Source organism: Balaenoptera ricei, chromosome 12, assembly GCF_028023285.1.
Source record: "Balaenoptera ricei isolate mBalRic1 chromosome 12, mBalRic1.hap2, whole genome shotgun sequence".
Lineage (NCBI taxonomy): Eukaryota > Metazoa > Chordata > Mammalia > Artiodactyla > Balaenopteridae > Balaenoptera > Balaenoptera ricei.
In genome coordinates this window covers 72,691,003-72,715,651 of record NC_082650.1, presented here as the reverse complement: position 1 = coordinate 72,715,651, position 24,649 = coordinate 72,691,003, and the positions used below count along the sequence as shown (strand labels likewise).

The 24,649-nt window shown below is 41.4% G+C and overlaps 1 protein-coding gene across 5 annotated transcripts in view; it reads left to right on the top strand.

The window, feature by feature from the left end:
* MRAP2 (melanocortin 2 receptor accessory protein 2) overlaps positions 1–24,649 on the top strand; it is a 47,704-nt gene that overhangs the window by 10,435 nt on the left and 12,620 nt on the right. For 4 of the 5 annotated variants that reach the window (XM_059941721.1, XM_059941720.1, XM_059941723.1 and 1 more), the window contains exons 2-3: positions 4,631–4,763; positions 24,448–24,547. In XM_059941721.1, coding sequence (XP_059797704.1) covers positions 4,637–4,763; positions 24,448–24,547 — 227 coding nt within the window. In that variant the 5' untranslated portion in view covers positions 4,631–4,636. Of the gene's footprint in view, positions 1–4,630; positions 4,764–24,447; positions 24,548–24,649 lie in introns of those variants that run through there. The other variant, XM_059941722.1, reaches the window with a different exon arrangement.

Here is a 24,649-nt window from a genome sequence, read left to right as displayed (position 1 = left end):
GGAGTATCTTCCTGGCTGTGTTGTCAGTTTTGTGTGCGTGTGTGCACGTGTGCTCATTTTTTAGGGTTTATAGGCATCTTTCGGTTCTCTCTTTAATGTGCTAGTCCCGTGCCTGAGTTGATGGCCACTTGGAAAACTCACGTGCTGATGTCTACCCCTTAACATGGAAATAAAGGTCCAGTTCCAAGGAAACAGCTCCCCTGGCCCATGTACCCAACGTGACCCACCAAGGCTATTGATGAAGAGTTTTTAGTCACTCCATGGGAGGTTCCATGTCCATATACATCTTCCCAAATTCAGGGAGGTGGAGAGAATTGCTTGACCTGTCTTTAAGAAGGCAAGAGGGTGCCCAGGAGTGGTGTGGGAATCTGGGTTGGAGGAGGAAAGACTGGATAATTGAAAGAAGAGATGAAAGTGTTGGGAATGTGAGTGGGAGAAGAGGGATGTTTAGACTGCCATGAGAGGTGTCTGGGACCTGCTAATAGCCCTCTCTGTTTGCGTTTGAGGTCTTCCCTCCCTCTCCCACCCCCATAAGCTGGCCTAAACTACCCTGTGCACACCTGGAAAAGGTAAACTTCCTTTTCAGGTGGGGCTGTGAGGTGCAGTCATAATGTTTCATTATTGTTGTTGGCAAGACGCTCAAAATATCAATTAGTCTCTCCGTGCAGCTCCTGGAGGCTTGTTTGGGATATGCTTCCTCTGGAAGAAGTTAGTTTTAATGATGCTAATATTATGAAGAAACCTGACATTAGGAGAATCTCAGGAGGGGGTGTGCAGGAGCAGGGTGGGTGCAGAAGGCAGCCACACACCGAGCCCTGCGTTTCCTGTTTGCTGTGTTCTGAAGAGAGCAGCTGTCTGATTCCAGCACCCCGTGAGTAAGCCTCAGTGCACACCCCCCTGCCTCTCCCTCAGTGTGTGTTAAGGCCCAGACATTCCTCACTGTGATGAGAATATCACCCTCTGGAGGCTGATACCCAGACATGCTGGCAGTTTCCAAATGGTGAAACAGTGCTAGCTTCTGTGTCTGCAAAGCTCAGAAAGGCAACCCTGAACTACGACAATGGACATTATATACAAAATCCTGCCTTCTGTTTGTTGTTTGTCCTTGTGCATGTGATGGCTGGCCCAAGCTGGTTGATCTGAGACTTGCATGAAAACATTACCTCATGAACTTTTTCAAGGGTGAGAGGTGAAAGCAGAAGCCAGAGGTTCCATGCTCCAAATCTATCTTTGGAATTCAAGAACTGAGAGGAAATAGCCAGTGAAAACACAAGCCGCTCCTTTAATCTGAAGTCCTCCACAACGGTGGCTGCTTGGGTGGGAGGGGGGTGGCCGGCATCCTATTCTGCTTCCCCAGAGAACCTCTTGTCTCCAGGCATCTGTCAGGTGTCCTCTCTTAAAGGGCAGGCTTTCCACTCTCAGGACCTTTTCACCTGTGGTCTCCCTCCATCCTTAAATAGTTCACTTAGAAGAACAGGAATGGTGTAAGGGAGAGAAAAAGAAGGAATGAAAAGACACTCTCTCTGTGGTAGGTAAGTGGTTGATGCTTCTTGGTATCTGACCCTTTTACAGATATTTTGCTTGCTAGTTCCTGGCTGGGCCTGTGCAGGTGGTGCTAATGCTTCTTCCTAAGCCAATAGGAAGACCCTCTGGTCCCATGGGCCTGGGAGGCCACGGATGGGGAACCACTGTGCACGGATGTGGAGAAGAGCATAGCCATGGGGAGTGATGCTCAGAGCATGGAAAACACTCTCTCATCTTTATTTTCTCCATTGTTTCATGTACTTTTTTCTATTTTTCTATTTTCTATTTTTGACACCAGATGAAGCCCAGTGCCTCCCTCTGCTTATTACATTAGATGTAATGCTGATTTCCAATAAAAATGATATGCTCAAACCAGACTTCATCTTATTTTCCTTAAAAAAAGAGAAATTATTACCATATTTTTGACTTGATGAAACATCATGAATCCCATGATGTACGTTTCTCATTATGATTTTTAAACCATTGAAATGAATGCCTTTTGACTTATTTTTTATTATAGTAATTTTATTCATTTGTCTAGACCACACAGATCAATTAAGCACATGGTGAAGTTGATAGGAACTGGCTGACAGGGGAGTTGGTGTTGTCTAAAGAATAAACCTAGGCTTTTCTATGCCAGACTAGCATTTCTTAGCTTATAATAATAGTGCTGGCTACTCTTGATTGATCTCAACCTGGGTCCTGGTTATGCACATTTCATGCAACATCACATTTAATCTTTACAGCAACTCCATCATGTAGGTACTGTTATCACCTTCATTCTCCTGATGGGAAAACAGAAGCTCAGATCATTTTTTCCCCATGGCTCTCAAGGCGGGGAGGGGTTAGCAAACTTTTTCTATAAAATATCAGAAAGTAAATATTTTAGGTTTTTGCGGCTCTACTATCTCTGTCACAACTACTCAGCTGTTATAGTGCTAGAGAAGACAAAAGGTACAAAAACAAACGAGGGTAGCTGTGTTCCAATAAAGCCTTATTTATGGACTCTGATATTTGAATTTCACATAATTCTCTCAGGTCATGAAATAATATCATTTTTTGATTTTTTTCCCCAACTGTTAAATATATTAAAATATTTTTCACTTGCAGGCTATAAAAAAACAGGTAGTGGGCTGGATTTGCTGATTCCGGTGTAGATGACAAGAGTATGCAGAGAAGGCGGGGTGGGTTAGGATGAAATGGTGGGAGGGATACTCCTGCCAGAGGGCACAGTATGTGTGCCCGTTGCAGGGAGCATGAAGTACTTGAGGAACTGCAAGAAATCCAAGTGCGGCTTGGTATAGGGTAGGAGGCAAGATGAGAGGAGACAGCAGGGCTCAAGCCATGACCTTGTAAGGCATTTTAAGGATTTTGAACTTTGTCCTTGGAGCAATGGGAAGCCATTTAAAAGTACTAAGCAAAAGAGTGACAAGGGCAATTTGTCTTTTTAAAAGATCTTTGGCTGATGTGTAGAGAATGGATTGCAACGGATCAGTAAGAGTAGAAGCAGAAAAAACAGGAGGCTCAAGAAGTGGGCCAGGTGAGTGATGATGGTGTCAATTAGTGACTGTAGCCAGGACCACTTCCTTCCAACAACAGGAAGTCAGGATGGTCGGTTTTGCAGATGAGGAAAATGTGGCTGGGAGAGCTGCAGTGTCTTCCCTGGCAACATAGCAAATGGAGGGAGAACAACGATGAAGACCCTCGTCTATTTCATCGTCGAGGGAAATCAACTCTTGTTCAAATACTAGAAATGCCAAAGAAGATATGGTGGTAATGATTTTATGTTATTTTTGTGCCGGTATTAGGAAGGTAACTGAATCCTTACTCAAAGGTCAGCTTTTTCTTAAAATTTGTGTAGCTTTCTTTCCCAAAGGACAATTGGTATATTCTCTTCTACCTTTGGAGGAGTGATTCGCCTGGCTGGGCACTCAGAGTCACCCTCTAATTCTGATACTGGCACGCGTCTCTGGGTCAGAGCACACCATCTTTTGAACAATAGAATGTGAGGGTTTGGAGTCTGTTTCTGTGGGGTCCAGGACTGGCCTGGGGAAGAACGGAAGAGGGAAAGGTGAGACTCATGCCCTGGGCCAGAGGGGTGGTGGTGATTTTGCCTCAGTTTCTCTGGGGGTTGTGCCCTAATGGCAGTGGTAGGTGGTACTGACCCATGGCGGGTGGGAGAAGGGGAGCTTCAGAAAGCTCTTGTGGAGTGGGATCCAGTGGTTATACTGCTCAGTGGATCTTGGTTTTGGCTGGTACTTTATTCAGATTTTCCCTTACATTACTGTTGTCACTTAGTGTTCTTTCCCCATTATTAGGGGAGGTCTCTGGAGTCCTGGTCTAACATCTCCTCCTAGCACACAATGTATGGTGCCTCACATACAGCAGATGCTCAGTACTGAATATTGGCTCTGTGGACTTGTTGCCGTTGGTATCCATGCTGCACAGTACAACCTCGTCTCGCAAAGAAGTCAGCACTTTTAAATCTCAAATTATAACAAACAAGGCATTGGGACATCCTGAAAATAGGACAGATTTCAGGAGTTAGCAGTGACCAAGATTGGGGATTCCACTGAAGATCTTCTCCAATGATGTGACTTCTGTTGACCCCTTCTTTTTGCTTCACCCTTATTTCATTAGACATAGGTCGCATGTCTTTATTTTTGCATGGTAGGTGCCCAGTAGAGGTCTACTGAGCTTCTTCTCTTCTGATACTGATTTTATCTATTTTCTATAGGCTCTGTATAGGTGGTGATAGGTGATGAGGCTGAAGTCGTGATCTCAGAGACTTTGATACACTCTCCCCCACCTTACTTCCTTCTTTCATCAGTTATTGGAAGTTGGTTATGTGCCAGGCACTGGTTTAAGTTCTGGGGGAACAACCATGAAAGAAGACATGGCCTCTGGTTGCAAATAATACGTACCAGTCTCGTGGAGAGATAAAAGGAAGTAATGGCCACTGGGAATGCAGGCAGCCAGAGAGGGCTGTCCCTGACCTGGTGGATAGGACCTTCCTGAGGCCGTTGCCTGCTGACCTCCTGAGCATGGTCAAGGACAATGTGGATGCGTTAACAGACTCTACACTTGCCTTTCTCCATTTCTGCAGGTGGAGATGTCTGCCCAGAGGTTAGTTTCTAACAGGACGTCCCAGCAATCTGCATCTAATTCTGATTACACCTGGGAATATGAGTATTATGAGATTGGACCAGTTTCCTTTGAAGGACTGAAGGCTCACAAATGTAAGTCTTGTGCAATTCCCCATTGTAAGCATGATGTGTGTTTGCTTTAACCTGTGAAATCCCCAGTGTTTACTTTTCCTGAACATCCTTTTTATAGAAATCTGTCCTCTACCCCCAAATCCCTGGAAAACACCCCCTCCAAATATAGGCTCATTGCTCAGGGATGTATAATATGATTGACGAAGAACTTGAAAGATTCCCTTAGTGGGGGAACATGAATCAATGTCACTTTCAAATTGAGATTTTAGAAAAATTAATGATGCCAGCTCTCTGAAACCATGTGAACATTTGGACCATCAAAAATGTGTACACAAATAGAATTTGGAATTCTAATTTGAAGAACCTTCTCTTGTAACAGTCCGCAACGTCTTTTCAGCCCCGCTGGGTTTCTGGGGCTGTGGAAAGCAGTCTGTCTGTGTGTGTTCATAGTGATGGACCAGAATAGCCCGCAGTCATTCCCAGCTCTGTGTTATAGGCATGCATTGTGCTTTGTGTTATTGGAGTGATTAATGATCCAGCACAGAGCAAGGAAATATAACTCTATGAAAGGTTACCATCCACCTCCAGTCATAAGTGTCTGCTGACTGGCCAGCATGAAGCAGCTCAGTTTCCTTAAGCAGAGTTGACATAATAAGCAGAAAGTGCTGCCCACTACTGGGTCCTGTCGTGGTTACCCCATAAATATTCCAGAGATGTTTGCTTGTTTCGGAATGAATGTCCGCAGCACCATAAAAATCGTAGGTTCTTATCTGGCTCAGATTAATGGAACATGCTAGGAAATACAAGAGAGACTAGAATTGAAGATGCAAATGTGGCAAAGGAAATGCTTTCACTTCTTTTGTGTTTCCTGGCCGCTGCCACTCTAAGCTGTCTTGGCATTCATGATTCCTCACTCCTACTTGCAAAGTGGGCTTTTTATTTTTTTCAGCTTCATTGAGGTATACTTGACAAATAAAATTGTAATATATTTAAAGTATACAAAGTGGTAATTTGATATATTTTATATATTGTGAAAAGATTCCCCCCATCGAGTTAATTAACACATCCATCACCTCAGGTATGTATTTGTTTGATTGTTTATTTGTTGGTGAGAACATTTAAGTTCTATTCTCTTGCAAATTTCAATTGTACAAAACAGTGTTATCAACTATACTTTCCATGTTATACATTAGATCCTTAGATCTTATTCATCTTATAGCTGAAAGTTTATACTCTTTTACCAACCTCTCCTGATTTCCCCAATCCCCCAGCCCCTGGCAACCACTTTTCTAGTCTCTGTTTCTATGAGTTCGACTTCTTCTCTTTTTTTAAAGAGTCTACATAAAAGTGATATCATGCGCTATTTGTCTTTCTCTCTCTCGCTTATTTCACTTCATATAATGCCCTCCAGTTTCACAAATGTTGTCATAAATGACAGTATTTCCTTCTTCTTAAAGGCCAAATAATACTCAAACATCTGTCTATCATCTATCTATCTATAACATTTAATTAATCCATTCATCCATGAATAGACAGTTAGGTTGTTTCCATACCTTGGCTATTGTGAATAATGCTACAATGAACATGGGAGTATAGATATCCTCTTCAAGATAACGCTTTCATTTCCTTTGGATATATATCCAGAAATGGGAAAGCTGGATCATATGGTAGTTCAACTTTTAATTTCTTGAGGAAATTTTGTGCTGTTTTTCATAGTGGCTGCACCAGTTACATTCCTACCAACAATGCACAAGGGCTCCCTTTTCTCCGCATCCTCACCAACAGTTGTTATCTCTTGTCTTTTTGGTAACAGACATTCTAACAGTGGTGAGATGATATCTCTTTGAGGTTTTGAATTGCATTTTTCTAAAGATTAGCAATGTTGAGCACATTTTCATGTACCTGTTGACCATTTGGATATCTTCTTTGGCAAAATGTCTATTCAGGCCCTTTGCCCATTTTTTTTTTTTTTTTTTTTTAACTTTTGGCTGTGTTGGGTCTTCGATGCTGCGCATGGACTTTTCTCTAGTTGCAGCGAGCGGGGGCCACCCGCCACTGCGGTGCGCAGGCCTCCTAATTGCAGTGGCTTCTCTTGTTGCGGAGCACGGGCTCCAGGCACACGGGCTTCAGTAGTCGTGGCTCGTGGCCTCTAGAGCACAGGCTCAGTAGCTGTGGCGCACGGGCCTAGTTGCTCTGCGGCATGCGGGATCCTCCCGGACCAGGGCTCGAACCCGTGACCCCTGCATTGGCAGGCAGATTCCTAACCTCTGCACCACAAGGGAAGTCCCCCTTTGCCCATTTTTAAATTGCATTGTTTTTTTGCTATTGAGTTGTATGAGTTCCTTGTATATTTTGGATATTAACCCCTTACCAGATATGTGATTTGCAAATGTTTTCTCAAAGTCCATAATTTGCCTTTTCATTTTGTTGATGGTTTCCTTCTCCCTCGTGTTTATTTTTGCCTTTGTTCCCTTTGCTTTTGGTATTAAATCCAAAAAATCATTACCAAGAGTGATGTCAAGGCGCTTACCCCTATGTTTATGACCGTTATTTTGAATTCTCACTAAGATCTGTTTCTGGAGATTTATCTTATTCTTTTGTTTGGAACACATTCCTCTATTTCTTCAGTCTCCTTGACTCTCTGTGTTGGTTTCTGTGCATCAGATAAAAGAGCCACCACTCCCAGTCTTAGCAGAGTGGTCTTATATAGGAAATGAACCTTGTCATTCAGCCAGGCCTGAGATCTTAGTTTTCTCTCAAACTTGTATGATTGTTCAAGCAAACTTCTTTGTATTAGTAGCTCCTAGTAATTGAGGGTGTGTCAAGACCTGTCTGTGTCCGGAAGGAGAGGATTGTGGTCAGTGCCTAGATACAGTTTGATTAGAAGCAGAACCTCAGGCAGCAACTGCAGAGTAAATAGTTAAATTCTTTCCAGGGAGAAACTGGGAAATGGGCATTTTGTCTGCTCTTTCTGTGCTGAGCCTGGTGGAGAGCCATGGAAGGGTGCTCTCAGGCTTTTTAAGAACTACAGTCCTGTGGGACTCATGGCTATCAGAGCTAGGATATCAGGCAGTCCCTTGGGCAGCAGCTGCAAAAGCTGGGGCGCCAGACTTGTATAAAAGCTCCTTCCAGGGAGATACTGACAACTTGGTTTTTTATTATTGGAGTGGGCTAGAAGGAGAAGGCAGTGTTGGCTTCACTGGTCCCTGGGAAGGATCACAGCTGGCCCCTAGATGCCTGATAATTTAGAAGTCTGGCCCTCAGGCATCATCTTCTAAAGTAAGCAGATAAACCCCTTTCAGAGAAAGACTGGGAAATGGGTGTTTTTGCCTGCTCCCCCTGCACTGAGCCCTGGGGAGATAGTCATGTGCACACTCATGAAGAACTGCTCCTTTGTTTGCTGTAACCTTGGATTCTCATGGACACAAACCCTGTCTGCTTTCAGAAATAGATGTTTAGGAGGCTTGTCTCTCTAGTGGGAGTCTTTTTTTTTTTTTTTTAATTGAGGTAAAATCGGTATATAACATTATGTAAGTTTCAGGTGTACAAAATTATATTTTAACATCTGTGTACACTACAAACTGATCATCACCAAAGGTCTAGTTATCCACCATCACCATATAGTTGACCCCTTTTACCCATTTCACCTGTCCCCTAACTCTCTTCGCCTCTGATAACCACTGATCTGTCCTCTGTGTCTATCAATTTTTTGTTTGTTTTGTTTGTTTGTTTTAGATTCCACATATGAGTGAAATTATACAGTATTTGTCTTTCTGTGTCTATGTATTTCACTTAACGTAATACCCTCAAGGTCTATCTATATTGTCTCAAATGGCAACATTGCATTCTTTTTTATGACTGAGTAATATTCCATTTTCTCTCTGTGTGTGTGCACCATCTTCTTTATCCATTCATCCATTGATGGACACTTAGGTTGTTTCCAAATCTTGGCTATTATAAATAATGCTGTGGATTGGTTCAAGGTGGCAGAGTAGAAGGACATGCTCTCATTCCATCTTGCGAGAGCACCGGAATCACAACTAACTGCTGAACAATCATCGACAGGAAGATGCTGGAACTCACCAAAAAAGATACCCCACATCCAAAGACAAAGGAGAAGCCACAATGAGATGGTAGGAGGAGCGCAATCACAATAAAATCAAATCCCATAACTGCTGGATGGGTGACTCACAAACTGGAGAACACTTATACCACAGACGTCCACCCACTGGAGTGAAGGTTCTGAGCCCCATGTCAGTCTTCCCAACCTGGGTGTCCGGCAACGGGAGGAGGAATTCCTAGAGAATCAGACTTTGAAGGCTAGCGGGATTTGATTGCAGGACTTCAACAAGACTGGGGGAAACAGAGACTCCACTCTTGGAGGGCACACACAAAGTAGTGTGTGCATTGGGACCCAGGGGAAGGAGCAGTGACCCCATAGAGACTGAACCAGACCTACCTGCTAGTTTTGGGGGGTCTCCTGCAGAGGCGGGGGGTGGCTGTGGCTCACCATGAGGACAAGGACACAGGCAGCAGAAGTTCTGGGAAGTACTCCTTGGCATGAGTGCTCCCAGAGTCCGCCATTAGCCCCACCAAAGAGCCCAGGTAGGCAACAGTGTTGGGTCGCCTCAGGCCAAACAACCAACAGGGAGGGAACCCAGCCCCACCCATCAGCAGAGAAGTGGATTAAAGTTTTACTGAGCTCTGCCCACCAGAGCAACAGCCAGCTCTACCCACCACCAGTCCCTCCCATCAGGAAACTTGCACAAGCCTCTTAGATAGCCTAATCCACCAGACGGCAGACAGCAGAAGCAAGAAGAACTACAATCCTGCAGCCTGTGGAACAAAAACCACATTCACAGAAAGATAGAAAAGATGAAAAGACAGAGGGCTATGTACCAGATGAAGGAACAAGATAAAACCCCAGAAAAACAACTAAATGAAGCAGTGATACGCAACCTTCCAGAAAAAGAATTCCGAATAATGATAGTGAAGATGATCCAGGACCTCGGAAAAAGAATGGAGGCAAAGATCGAGAAGATGCAAGAAGTGTTTAGCAAAGACCTAGAAGAATTAAAGAACAAACAAACAGAGATGAACAATACAATAACTGAAATGAAAACTACACTAGAAGGAATCAATAGCAGAATAACTGAGGCAGAAGAACATTTAAGTGACCTGGAAGACAGAATAGTGGAATTCACTGCTGCAGAAGAGAATAAAGAAAAAAGAATGAAAAGAAATGAAGGCAGCCTAAGAGACCTCTGGGACAACATTAAATGCAACAACATTCGCATTATAGGGGTCCCAGAAGGAGAAGAGAGAGAGAAAGGACCCAAGAAAATATTTGAAGAGATTATAGTCAAAAACTTCCCTAACCTGGGAAAGGAGATAGCCACCCAAGTCCAGGAAGCACAGAGAGTCCCACACAGGATAAACCCAAGGAGAAACACGCCAAGACACATAGTAATCAATGTGGCAAAAATTAAAAACAGAGAAAAATTATTGAAAGCAGCAAGGGAAAAATGACAAAAAACATACAAGGGAACTCCCATAAGGTTAACACCTGATTTCTCAGCAGAAACTCTACAAGCCAAAAGGGAGTGGCATGACATATTTAAAGTGATGAAAGGGAAGAACCTACAACCAAGATAACTCTCCCTGGCAAGGATCTCATTCAGATTCATTGGAGAAATCAAAAGCTCTACAGACAAGCAAAAGCTAAGAGCATTCAGCACCACAAAACCAGCTCTACAACAAATGCTAAAGGAACTTCTCTAAGTGGGAAACACAAGAGAAGAAAAGGACCTACAAAAACAAACAAAACAATTAAAGAAAATGGTAATACGAACATACATATCAATAATTACCTTAAACGTGAATGGATTAAATGCTCCAACCAAAAGACACAGGCTTGCTGAATGAATACAAAAGCAAGACCCATATATATGCTGTCTACAAGAGACCCACTTCAGACCTAGGGACACATACAGACTGAAAGTGAGGGGATGAAAAAAGATATTCCATGCAAATGGAAATCAAAAGAAAGCTGGAGTAGCTATACTCATATCAGATAAAATAGGCTTTAAAATAAAGAATGTTACAAGAGACAAGGAAGGACACTACATAATGATCAAGGGATCAATCCAAGAAGAAGATATAACAATTATAAATGTATATGCACCCAACATAGGAGCACCTCAATACATAAGGCAACTGCTAACAGCTATAAAAGAGGAAATCGACAGTAACACAAAAATAGTGGGGGACTTTAACACCTCCCTTACACCAATGGACAGACCATCCAAACAGAAAGTTAATAAGGAAACACAAGCTTTAAATGACACAATAGACCAGATAGATTTAATTGATATTTATAGGACATTCCACCCAAAAATAGCAGATTACACTTTCTTCTCAAGTGCGCACAGAACATTCTCCAGGATAGATCACATCTTGGGTCACAAATCAAGCCTCAGTAAATTTAAGTAAATTGAAATCATATCACGCATCTTTTCTGACCACAGCGCTATGAGATTAGAAATCAGTTACAGAGGAAAAAACGTAAAAAACACAAACACATGGAGGCTAAACAATACGTTCCTAAATAACCAAGAGATCACTGAAGAAATCAAAGAGGAAATCAAATACCTAGAGACAAATGACAATGAAAACACGATGATCCAAAACCTATGGCATGTGGCAAAAGCAGTTCTAAGAGGGAAGTTTATAGCAATACGATCCTACCTCAAGAAACAACAAACATCTCAAATAAACAATCTAACCTTACACCTAAAAGAACTAGAGAAAGAAGAACAAATAAAACCCGAAGTTAGTAGAAGGAAAGAAATCATAATGATCAGAGAAGAAATAAATGAAAAAGAAACAAAACAAAGCAAAGATCAATAAAACTAAAGCTAGTTCTTTGAGAAGATAAACAAAATTGATAAACCATTAGCCAGACTCATCAAGAAAAAGAGGGAGAGGGCTCAAATCATTAAAATTAGAAATGAAAAAAGAGAAGTTACAACAGACACCGCAGAAATACAAAGCATCCTAAGAGACTACTACAGGCAACTCTATGCCAATAAAATGGACACCCTGGAAGAAATGGACAAATTCTTAGAAAAGTATAACCTTCAAAGACTGAACCAGTAAGAAGTAGAAAATATGAACAGACCAGTCACAAGTAATGAAATTGAAACTGTGATTAAAAATCTTCCATACAACAAAAGTCCAGGACCAGATGGCTTCACAGGTGAATTCTATCAAACATTTAGAGAAGAGATATAACCCATCCTTCTCAGACTCTTCCAAAAAATTGCAGAGGAAGAAACACTCCCAAACTCATTCTATGAGGCCACCATCACCCTGATACCAAAACCAGACCAAGATACTACAAAAAAAGAAAATTACAGAATATCACTGATGAATATAGATGCAAAAGTCCTCAACAAAATACTAGCAAACAGAATCCAGCAACACATTAAAGGATCATACACCATGATCAAGTAGGATTTATCCCAGGGATGCAAGGATTCTTCAATATACACAAATCAATCAATGTGATACACCATATTAACAAATTGAAGAAGAAAAACCATATGATCATCTCAATAGATGCAGAAAAAGCTTTTGACAAAATTCAACACCCATTTATGACAAAAACTCTCCAGAAAGTGGGCATAGAGGGAAAGTACCTCAACATATTAAAAGCCATATATGACAAACCCACAGCAAACATTATTCTCAATGGTGAAAAACTGAAAGCATTTCCTCTAAGATCAGGAACAAGACAAGCATGTCCACTCTCATCACTATTATTCAACAAAGTTTTGGAAGTCCTAGCCACGGCAATCAGAGAAGAAAAAGAAATAAAAGGAATCCAAATTGGAAAAGAAGAAGTAAAACTGTCACTGTTTGCAAATGATATGACGGTATACATAGTGAATCCTAAAGATGCCACTAGAAAACTACTAGAGCTAATCAATGAATTTGGTAAAGTTGCAGGATACAAAATTAATGCACAGTAATCTCTTGCATTCCTATACACTAATGATGAAAAATCTGAAAGAGCCAAGGGGGGAAAGTGGCGGGGTGGGAGGGGAAAGGTGGGATGAATTGGGAGATTGGGATTGACATATATACACCAATATGTATAAAATGGATAACTAATAAGAACCTGCTGTATAAAAATAAATTAAATTAAATTAAAAAAATAATGCTGCAATGAACATAGGTGTTTATATATCTGTGCAAATTAGTGTTTTCATATTCTTCAGATAAATACCTAGAAGTAGAATAGTTGGATCATATGGTAGTTCTATTCTTAATTTTTGGAGGAATCTCCATACTGTTTTGTATAGTGGCTGCACCAATTTACATTCCTACCAATAGAGCTCAAGTGTTCCCTTTTCTTCTCATCCTCTCAAACACTTGCTATTTCTTGTCTTTTTGAGAGCCATTCTAACAGTTGTAAGGTGATATCTCATTGTGGTTTTGATTTGCATTTCTCTAATAGTTAGTGATATTGAACATCTTTTCATGTGCCTTTTGGCCATCTGTATGTCTTCTTTGGAAAGATGTCTATTCAGATCCTCTGCCCATTTTTTAGTAGAGTTGTGTGTGTTTTTTGTTGTTGTATGTGTTCTCTATATTTTTTATATTAACTGCTTTTGCATATATGATTTACAGATTTCTCCCATTCAGTAGGCTGCCTTTTTGTTTTGATGATGGTTTCCTTCACTGTGCAGAAGCTTTTTAGTTTGATGTAGTCCCATTTATTTATTTTTGCTTTTGTTTCCCTTGCCTTTGGAGTCAGATCTCTAAAAAATCACTAAGAATGATGTCAATAAGGTTACCACCTATGTTTTCTTCTAGAAATTTTATGGTTTCAGGTCTTATATTCAAGCCTTTAATCCATTTTGAGTTAATTTTTGTGTATAGTGTAAAAGAGTGATCTAGTTTCATTCTTTTGCATGTGGCTGTCCAGTTTTCCCAACACCATTTATTGAAGAGACTGTCCTTGCCCCATACTATGTCCTTGGCTCCACTGTCATAGATTAATTGTCCATATATATGTGGGTTTGTTTCTGGGCTCTCTCTTTTCTTCATTGATCTGTGTGTCTGTTTTTATGCCAATATAATACTGTTTTGATACTATAGCTTTGTAGTATATTTTGAAATCAGTCTGTCTGCTCTAATGTGTCGTTTAAGCCCAATGTTTCTTTATTGATTTTCTGTTTGAATGATGTATCCATTGATGTAAGTGGGGTGTTAAAGTCCCCTACTGTTAGTTTGTTGCTGTTAATTTCCCTCCTTAGGCCTGTTAATATTTGCTTTATGTATTGTGGAGCTCCTATATTGGGTGCATATATATTTTTTAGGTGTTATATCTTCTTGCTGCATTGACCCCTTTATCATTATATATATCCTCTTTGTCTTTTATTACATTCTTTGTTTTAAAGTCTATTTTGTATGATACGAGTATAGCTACACCAGCTTTCTTTTAGTTTCCATTTGCATGGACTATCTTTCCCCATCCTTTCACTTTTAATTTGTGTGTGTCCTTACTTCTGAAGTGGATCTCTTGTAGGCAGCATCCAGATGGGTCTTGTTTTTTTATCCATTCAGTCACTCTGTGTCTTTTGATTGGACAATTAAGTCCACTTACGTTTAAAGTAATTACTGATAGATATGTACGTATTGCCATTTTGTTAATTATTTTCTGATTGTTTTTGTAGTTCCTCTCTGTTTCTTTTTCTCTTTCTCTCTTCCCTTGTGGTTTCATGGCTGTCTTTAGTGTTATGTTTAGGTTAAATCCTCTTTCTTTTGTGTATTTACTATAAGTTTTTGTTTGTGGCTACCGTGGTTTACATATGACACCCTATGCATATAATGGTCTGTTTTAGGTTGATAACAACTTAAATTTGAACACATTCCAGAAGGTTACTTTTTTTTTTACTCCCTCCCTCATGTTTTATATTTTTGATGACATCTTTTACATTTTTTATTTTATGCATATTTTAACTAATTATTTTAGTTTTAGTTAATTTTTCTATTTTTTGTCTTTTAATCTTCATTCTTGCTTTATAAGTGATTGATCTATTACCTTTACTATTGATTTACCTTTTCTAGTGAGATTTTCACTCAGGTATGTTTTTATGTTATTAATCAGTGCCATTTCTTTTTAGCTTAAAGAAGTCTCTTTAACATTTTTTGTAAGTCCAGTTTAATGGTGATGAACTCCTCTAGGTTTTGCTTATCTGGAAAACTCTTAATCTCTTCAATTCTGAATGATAACCTTGTTGGGTAGAGAATTTTTGGTTGGAATTTTTTCCTTTCAGCCCTTTGAATATGTCATGCCACTCCCTTCACCTGCTAAGTTTCTGCTGAAAAATTTACTGATAGCCTTATGGGGTTTCTCTTGTATATGTAAAGGTTTTTTTTGCTTTTTGTTTTGTTTTAGCTACTTTTAAGATTCTCTCTTTATCTTTGCCTTTTATCATTTTAATTATGATGTGTCTTGGTGTGGATCTCTTTGGGTTCATCTTATTTGGAACTCTCTAGACTTACTGGACCTGGATGTCTATTTCCTTCTTCAGACTAGGAAAGTTTTCAGCTAATATTTCTTCAGATAAGCTTTCTGGCCCTTTCTCCTCCTTTTGGGACCCCTATAATGTGAATGTTATTCTGCTTGACATTGTTCCAAAGGTCCCTTGAGATATCTTTACTTTTTAAAATTCTTTTTTTGTTTTTGCTCCTGTGTCTTAGTGAGTTTCATTGCTTTGTCTTCCTGGTCTGTTCTGCTTCATCCAGTCTGCTGTTGAACCCCTCTAGTTTATTTTTCAGTTCAGTTATTATATTCTTCAGCTCTTTAACTTCTGTTTAGTACTTTCTTATATTTTCTCTTTCTTTGTTTAAGCTCTTACTGTGTTCCTCCATTCTTCTTCCAAGTTCAGTGAGCATCTTTATGACCATTACTTTGAACTCTTTATCAGGTAGATTGCTTATCTCCATTTCATTAAGGTCTTTTTCTGAGGTTTTGTCTTGTTCTTTCGTTTGGGACATATTCCTCTGTCTCCTCATTTTGAGTAACTCTCTGTGTTTGTTTCTGTGTATTGGGCCAAAAAGCTGCCTCCTCCAGTCTTGAAGGAGTGGCCTTGTGTAGGAAGTCCTGTGGGGCCCAGACGCCCTGGCCACTAGAGCTGGGCACTCAAGGGGCATCCCCTGTATGGGCTGCATGTGCCAGCCTGCTGCAGTGCAGGGGTGGGCAGGGGTCTTGCCCAACCCATCTGTGGCACAGGGGTGGGTGGAGCTCTCAGTGGGGCACACCTACTGGCACTAACAGGTTAGAGGGAGACTTCCAAAATGGCACCCACCAGTGCTGGCATTAGCAAGGTAGAATGAAATCACAAGAATGGCATCTGCCAGTGTGTCCATCACCAGAAAGAGTCCCAGCAGGTTCCTGCCTTTCCAGCAGATGCTTGAAGATTAGTTAATGGGTCTCCTTCATGAATGGTCCATGTGCTTTTCAAACGGGTGTTTCTGTGCTGGATTCTGGGGCAAGGGAGTCTGTGAGCCCTTTAAAAAGCAGGTTCTCCATTCCCTACAGATCTGTTTTTCCCGGACGTAATCCCCACTGGTTTTCAAAGCCAGGCATTTTGGGGGCTTGTCTCTCCTATGCAGGATCTAAGATTTGGGGTGCTTGCTATAGAGCACAAACCCCCTCACTCCTTAGAGAAAAGTTCTGTATTTTTGAGATCCCTCCCAATTGTAGGTCGCTGCACCTAGGGTGGAGTTTTTTTTTTTTGGTGAGGCTGTGTTTCTGCATCTCCTAACTGTCTCAGTGCTGTCTTTTTATCCTTTGCTGTGGAGGCTCTGTTTGTCCAGTTTTCAGGTCTTTTTTAGAAGGAAGTATTCCCTATGTAGTTGTAGATTTGTTGTGTCCGTGGGAGGAGGTGAATTCAGGAACTTCCTACACCACCATCTTGAACTGCCTCCAGTGGGGCTCTAGATATGTGGTCCAAACCCTTCCTCAGGGAGAATGTGGGAGTTGGGGGTTACCTCAGATTGCTCTGTTGCTGTGCTGGGGGTGGAGTTAATGGCAAGAATGTGTCTCATCAGGGTGTGAAATCACCCCCTTGTGTCTCTTACCTTTCCTACTCATTTGGATGCGAGTAGGAAATCATTTGTCAGATGTGTAGGAGTTGCTCAGCTAGTTTCTGGATCTCTTTCAGAGGGAATTGCTCCATATGTAGCTGTATATTCCGTGTGTCTGTGGGAGGACAGGAGCTCAGGAGCCTCCTGAGTCTCCATCGTGGTCAACTCCCAATTCCAGCTAATTAAGTGCTTAGCCTTTGTTCCCACTCCCTCATTGCAGGAAGGACCACAAGAGCCGGGGCTTCATGTATAGGTCCTGAGGGCCTGGATGCTAGTGATTGCTGATGGCTGTGGCAGAGCATCTGGCTGGACAATTAGAGGGACAGGAGCAGTGATACCCTGGCTAGTTCCTGCCCTCTGGTCTCCAGCGATGGGACTGTAAAGGGCTTCAGAGTTACTAATTTCCTGGATCAAGAGCTTTCTATTTTTGTTCCTTAAAAATCATTAACTAAACCACATATCCTTTACCCCTGAAGTGAATAGTAATAACTAAATGCTTTTGCTCATTCCTGTATTGATGTCTTCTCAGTACTTCTTTGTGGAAGTAAAAAAAAAAAAATTAAAAAGTACATGGAATCCATTAGGATGTGCTGTCATCAATTATCTGATGGAGGGCTGTTGCCGTCAGGGTGTGAAATCACCCCCTTTAACTTACTTTGATTCTTTAATCTGTTATTTTCTGGGGAAATCTGTAGGTAAGGATACTTGCTGTTAAGAATTTTAGTGGAAATCAAAATGACTGGGCAAATTGCCATATATTTCCCTGTAATCTAAGCTTTTACAGCTTGGTGACACAGATTTTATTTTTGTGTCATTTTGCTCCTGTCTCTTTTTCTTAGTTTAAGGGGCAGAGAAAACAGCTTGCTGCTGTAGTTTTGGTTGGTGCATTTCCAGAAACAGTTGAAAATCTCTTTGGGGCATATTACATTTAGAAATGATTATAGCTGGAAAAAATTCCTGCAAAATGTGGGGAGAAGTATGATACACTACATACTTACTTTACTTACTATATCATTAATAAGGAGTGCTTTTGTTTTAACATTCCCATTAGGAAAAAACAAAAATTCCTGGGTGGGTCCTTCCTGTTTTGATTAAGAGATCTGATTAAAGTAGAGGCCCTTAGCTTCAGGAACAAACCCCAAGACATACAGGAAAGTAAGTCAACTGTGTACTGTGTACCTTGGTATAGTCTCTTCCACTTTAAAATGCTGTAATTCTGGCCTTCAAGTGTGTCTCCTTGTTTGGCTGAGCAAAATTCAAAGCCAGTTAGGTACAGTTTCAAAAGAATAAAAGCGAGTCATTTCAATGGGAAGCACTTATGAAGATAGGAATGACCATAGCAATTACCTTCATTTATTTTACCTGTAATGGATCTTCATAGCAGCAATAGCTACATCTCTAGTTAGACTAAGTTCTCCTGCCTGCTGAAATTAAGATTCCTACCTCCAAAGGGTCTTTCATCTGAGAAACAACCTCTGATGGTCATTGTAAATTCTCCTTTTGCCTTCAGTTTTGGATCTGGTATTAAACCTTGTAACTATCAGACGTGGACATATATCTGACATACACTGGGTACCAGCAGAATGGACATTCATTCATTCATTCATTCTGCACGTATTTGTTGAGTACCTGTTATGTGCAGCACTATTTTAAGCACTGGAGATACAACAGTGAATAGAAAAGACAAAACACTTTCTCTTATGGATCTTGCATTTTACTGGGAGAGAGAGATAATAAGTAAGTTAAATAGACGAACTATGCCAGATGGTGATAAAAGATAAAGTAGGGAAAGGAGATGTGAAGAGTCGAGGTGGAAGTATAGCTAGAATGGCCCTGGAAGACCTTCCTGAGAAGGAGAAATATGATAAAAGACCTAAAGAAAGTGAGAGATTGAGCTATAAGATACCTTGGGAAGAACATTCCAGAAAGTGCTCCTTGGCAAGAACAAAATGGAACACACAAGGAACAAGGAGGAGGTCAGCCCGGTGCCAGAGGGGTGAATAAGAGGCAGAACATCAGGAGACAAAGTCAGGTGATGGGGAAGAGGGCACTGGGGCCTTAGAGGTCAAGCTAAGGATTTATGACTTATGACATTTTCTCTGAGAAGTCATTTGAGGGTTTGGAGCAGAAACGTGGTACCTAGCTTGGGTTTCAGTAAGATCACTCTGCAGCTGGGGAAGGAAGGGGATGAGATTGGAAGCAGAGACCAGGCAGGGGGCTATTGCAGAAATCCAGGCAGCTGCTGAGGTGACTTGGACCATGGTGGGGGCAGTGGAGTGGTAAGAAGTACATATACTCTGGATCTTTTTGAAGACAGATCTGACAGGATTTGTCAATGGATTGGCAGTAGGGTATAGCAATTGGCAGTAGGGTGCAAGAGAAAGAGAAGGGCCAAGGATGATTTGAAACTTGTGATCTGGGTAACCGGCAGGATGAATTGCCATTGACTGAGATGGGGAAGACTGGGAGAAACAGCACCATCAGCTCACTTTTGGACTTGTTCAATTGAGCCCCTTCAGACCTCCAAGAGGACATGAGGGGAGAGGTAGGTGTACAGTGAAGGTTTAAATTTGAGAGTCATCAACATGTTCAAACCCAAGAGGCTGGTTGAATGAATATTGATTAGAAAACTAAAGAGATCCCAGAATTGAGCCCTGGGACACACTAGCATTTAGAAATTGGGGGATGTTCAGAAGAAAGCAGCAAAGGAGCCTGAATGGAATTTATAGAAAGGTAAGAAGAAAATTGTGTGATTGTGGTTTCCTGGAGGCCAAGTGAAGGAAGGGTTTCAAAGATGAGACCACGGAATGTGTCACATGCTGCTATTATGGTCAAGTAAGTTGAGGGCTGAGACTTGACTCTTGGATTTACAGTGTAGAAATTACTGGCAATGACCTTAAAAGCAGTTTCAGTGGAGTGTTAGGAGTAAAAACTGCTAGAATTGGTTCAATAAAAAATGAGAGGAGAGGAACTGGAGGCAGTATGTACAGACAGATCTCTCAAGAATTGTGTTATAAATTTAGGGAGGGAGAGAAATGGGGCATTTATGAAGGGCTTGGCTAGGTGAGACATGGTTTTTTAGAAAAGCAGAAGCAAAAGCCTGTGAGTCGATGAGTTTACATTTTAGCAGGACCGCTCTGGCAGCTGTGTGGAGATGAGACTGAAGGAGCATCCTCTGATTCTGAGTCGTCAGTGGTGGCCACAGTCTGTACTTTTGTCATGTGCCAACTTGCAGATAATGCCACATACATGCATGGATGAGTCAGCAGGAAGCTGGCTCATCAAGATAGGAAACAGAGCTAGAGCTAGTGAAGGCTTGGAGTAAGACGTGTGATCGGGAGCACAGTAGAGACAAATACTAGAACCCCACTGTCGGCTCCTTGCCAGGAATTCATACCACAGAACTAACCCTAACACTGTAGGAACCAGAAGTGGTGTGAAGACAGTGCTGGCTCTGGTGTCCTGAACCCTGTCTTTCAAATTAAGCATTAACCCTCATTTTTCATACAACCACGAGATGGAAAGGTCACAATTTATTCTTTTTTTTTTTTTTAATTTTATTTTAGGGACTTCCCTGATGGTCCAGTGGTTAAGGCTCCACCTTCCAATGCAGGGGACGTGGGTTCATTCCCTGGTCAGGGAGCTAACATCCCACATGCTGCATGCTGCAGCCAAAAATTTAGAAAAAATAATAAATAAATAATTAATTAAATAAAAATTTATTTTATAGTGGACTATAGTTGATTTACAATGTTGTGTTAGTTTCAGGTGTACAGCAAACTGATTCAGTTATACATATACATATATCTGTTCTTTTTCAAAATCTTGTCCCATTTAGGTTATTACAAGATATTGAGCAGAGTTCCCTGTGCTATACAGTAGGTCCTTGTTGGTTGTCTATTTTATATATAGTAGTGTGTATATGTTAATCCCAAACTCCCAATTTATCCCTCCCCCCATCCTTTCCCCTTTGGTAACCATAATTTTGTTTTCTAAGTCTGTGAGTCTGTTTCTGTTTTGTAAATAAGTTCATTTGTATCATTACTTTAGATTCCACATGTAAGTGATATCATATTATATTTGTTTTTCTCTGACTTACTTCACTTAATATGATTCTCTCTAGGTCCATCCATGGTGCTGCAAATGGCATTATTTCATTCTTTTTTTATGGCTGAGTAGTAGTCCATTGTATATATATACACCACATCTTCTTTATCCATTCCTCTGTCGATGGACATTTAGGTTGCTTCCACGTCTTGGCTATCGTAAAAAGCGATGCAGTGAACAGTGGGGTGCACGTATCCTTTCGAACCATGGTTTTCTCTGGATATATGCCCGGGAGTGGGATTAATGGATCATATGGTGATTCTGTTTTTGGTTCCATACTGTTCTCCATAGTGGCTGCACTAATTTACATTCCCACCAACAGTGTAGGAGGGTTCCCTTTTCTCCACACCCTCTCCAGTATGTATTGTTTGTAGACTTTTTGATGATGGCCATTCTGCCTGGTGTGAGGGGTGGAGGGGAGGGGAAAAGGGATGGGATAGTTGCTCTCGTCCTCCCCTATAGTGGAAAACATGGAGAAACAGATCATACCAGTGAAAACCGTGCAGCTTTCAGCTTTCAGCTCTGTTTCATTCCATTCATTAGAGGTCAGGCTAAGGGAAAGTCATTTTATTATGACACATCCTATTTGGAATTCCTCTGGGCAATTTGCTCTACCCTCTTACTATAATGTTCTCCAAGTAGCTCAGTCTCTAGACAGGACAGAAGTAGCTGTTCGGCTCTATTAGAACCCCCTGTGGAAGGCTTTCTTGGCTTCCTTAATGAACCGGGCTCCTTGGAGCCTCACTCACTCTATGTAAACCTCTCTTCTGACTTCCTTCCAAGAAAGGGTGCTTTGGGGAAGACCAGAGGCTGTGCATTCCTCCTGTTACTGCAATACTCACGTCCGTGAAACTTGGCATATAAATAAAACTTCAAGAGAGTTTGGTTATTCCTGGGATGAGATGGAGATCTCTGATATTCTCTGAAGGGGGCTCAGGGTGAGAAAGTGCCCTGGGATTGGGCCATGTGACATAGGATGAGGTGGAGGAGAATTAATGGAAATAATCTGAGGAAGCAGAATTTCCTTTGGAGAAGAATGTGAATAAGCAAAGCTGCTTAAAGCATATTGTGATGAGAAACATGGATACCACATTATCAAGAAAACATCTGAAAATGCCATTGGATCACAGGGATTTTCAAATTCTAACCAAAGCTCTCCTCATTCCCACTCTGTTCCCTCGTGACTTTGCTGAGGGCTGAGACCCTCCCGGGTCCCACGTTACTGTTGCTTTTTGATCCGCTCCCTGGGTCACTAGAAGGATGGGGAAAAGGGACTAGGCTGGGTCAAAGGCACCCTCCTCCGTCCCTGCCCACTCTGGGATAGGGGACTGGAGGACTTATAGCGATCCAGCCACCACTGGCGGTGTGAAAGCTGTCCTCATGAGAACCCCTTCCTAGTAAACAGACTTGAAAATGAATCAACACGACTAGATTAAATTCTCAACTGAGGATTTTATAATTCTGGTGGGTCATTGTAGAATTTGCTTTTGCTATGCAGGCAGTTGATGAAGTGTAGGGTATTGAGCTGTCGTTTATCTGCACAATGATGCTTCGCAGTCTGTGGCCCCATAACTGAGATGCTATTGTTACATGTTGCACTTGTGCACATGCGTTGTTTTGGTACTTGTCCTTATGTCTTGTTTAGGCCTCATTTCCATTAGATTGTAAGGCAAAATCTACAATTCCTGTTTCTTTGGCACTCTTAACCCTGGGAAAGATAAATTAGTTTTGCATCCAGAGTGCTGAATAAATGTTGTTGAATAGAAGTTGTTAACCTCTAGGCTACAGTATATGTAGAATGAAAGTATGAATTATGTGAAGTAAATTGCTAATCTGATTTCTTCATGTTAGAGTGCTATATACTTATAATTTAGTTAGAATAATGCTTTGTATTTAAACACATTTAGTGTATAAGTTCTGTTCACTTTTTTTTTTTTTTAATTGCTAAGTATCCTCATTGTATTGCCACATAGGTAAACTTCTTAGAATAGATCAGAAAATGTAAAATAATTCAACTCTGGGGGCTTCCCTGGTGGTGCAGTGGTTGAGAGTCTGCCTGCCAATGCAGGGGACACGGGTTCGAGCCCTGGTCTGGGAAGATCCCACATGCCGCAGAGCAGCTGGGCCCGTGAGCCACAATTACTGAGCCTGCGCGTCTGGAGCCTGTGCTCCACAACAAGAGAGGCCGCGATAGTGAGAGGCCCGCGCACCGCGATGAAGAGTGGCCCCCGCTTGCCACAACTAGAGAAAGCCCTCGCACAGAAACGAAGACCCAACACAGCCATAAATAAATAAATAATTAAAAATAATAATAATAATAATTCAACTCTGTTGCCTCTCCCAGACTTAAGACCCAATTAGGAATGTACCAGGTTCTGGTAGACAGCCTGGGCTCATCCCCATCCGAGAGACATACGCTAGTGACTATTACCCATGATAGGATCAAGGAGAGACCCATGTAGAGAAGCACAGACAAAAATGTCATGGGGTTCAGAGGAGGGAGCAAGTACATCAGTTGGGGAGATTAGGCTTTGTGAAGGAGATGGTGTAAGGAATGGGCTTTGAAGGATAGATAGACTTTCATTAGCTCCAGCCTGGGGACAGTTGTTCCAGCTGGTGAAGGTACGGGCCCCTGAAAAGGTGTGGGTATTAGGAAGCTGTGCCTAAGAGTTCAGATAAGTACAGGGATACAATGTCCCCTAGTCCACTTGGAAACATGAGTTTTAAAGTAGGGGTAAACTGGGAGAATATGATCATCTGAACAATAATAGCCTGCAAACGTGGGCTACCTTTTTCTCAGATGCCAGACATTGTACAAGTTCTTTGTACACAGAATCTCTTCTAATCTGAAAAAGGTCAGGTCTGTTTTCGTTGAAGGGTTTTTCATAAAAGAGCAATATTATCAGAGCTATGATAAAGCAGATTTGTACAGAGATGAGGCACAGGGAAAGGCCGAAGGCAGGAAGAGCTCTCAGGAGGCCATTTGTATGTTCTCTGCAAGATGTAATGAAGAGCTGAGTTATGCCAGCAGGAGCATGTGTGAAAATACAAAATTGGGTTGGTTTGAATCAGAAGTCATTTTAAACTTCATATTGCAGTTTCTGCTAAAAATTGGATTTTCTAACTCAAAACACTTCAGTGGAATCTTGAGGACCTAGACAGCCCATTTTCTGTCTCAGATTCCTCCAGTGGGATGTGGAAACCAAGAGTCTGGAGGGCTGACATATCTTAGTGGTACCTGAGACAGAAATCCGGAGGCACAGACTCTTCCCCCATCCCTACATCTTTCCTGTCCCCTGGTGACTGATGGGTCAAGATTGTCTCAGAAGATTGTCGACGTCTTTTCTCATTTCATGTATCAAAAAGCAAAGGTTCCTCAATTATTTAAGTTTTGTGCTGCTATGAAATACTAATCCCAGTATTAACTGTCTTGCAGATTCCATTGTGATTGGATTTTGGGTTGGTCTCGCGGTCTTTGTGATTTTCATGTTTTTTGTGCTGACTCTGCTGACCAAGACAGGAGCCCCACACCAAGAGTAAGTTTGGGCTGTTGCTAAATGTCCGTTAAACTCCACAGGGACCAGAAGAAACAGAAATGAGATCCGGGGCTGGGGTTGCTTCCAGTGGGTGGAAAGATG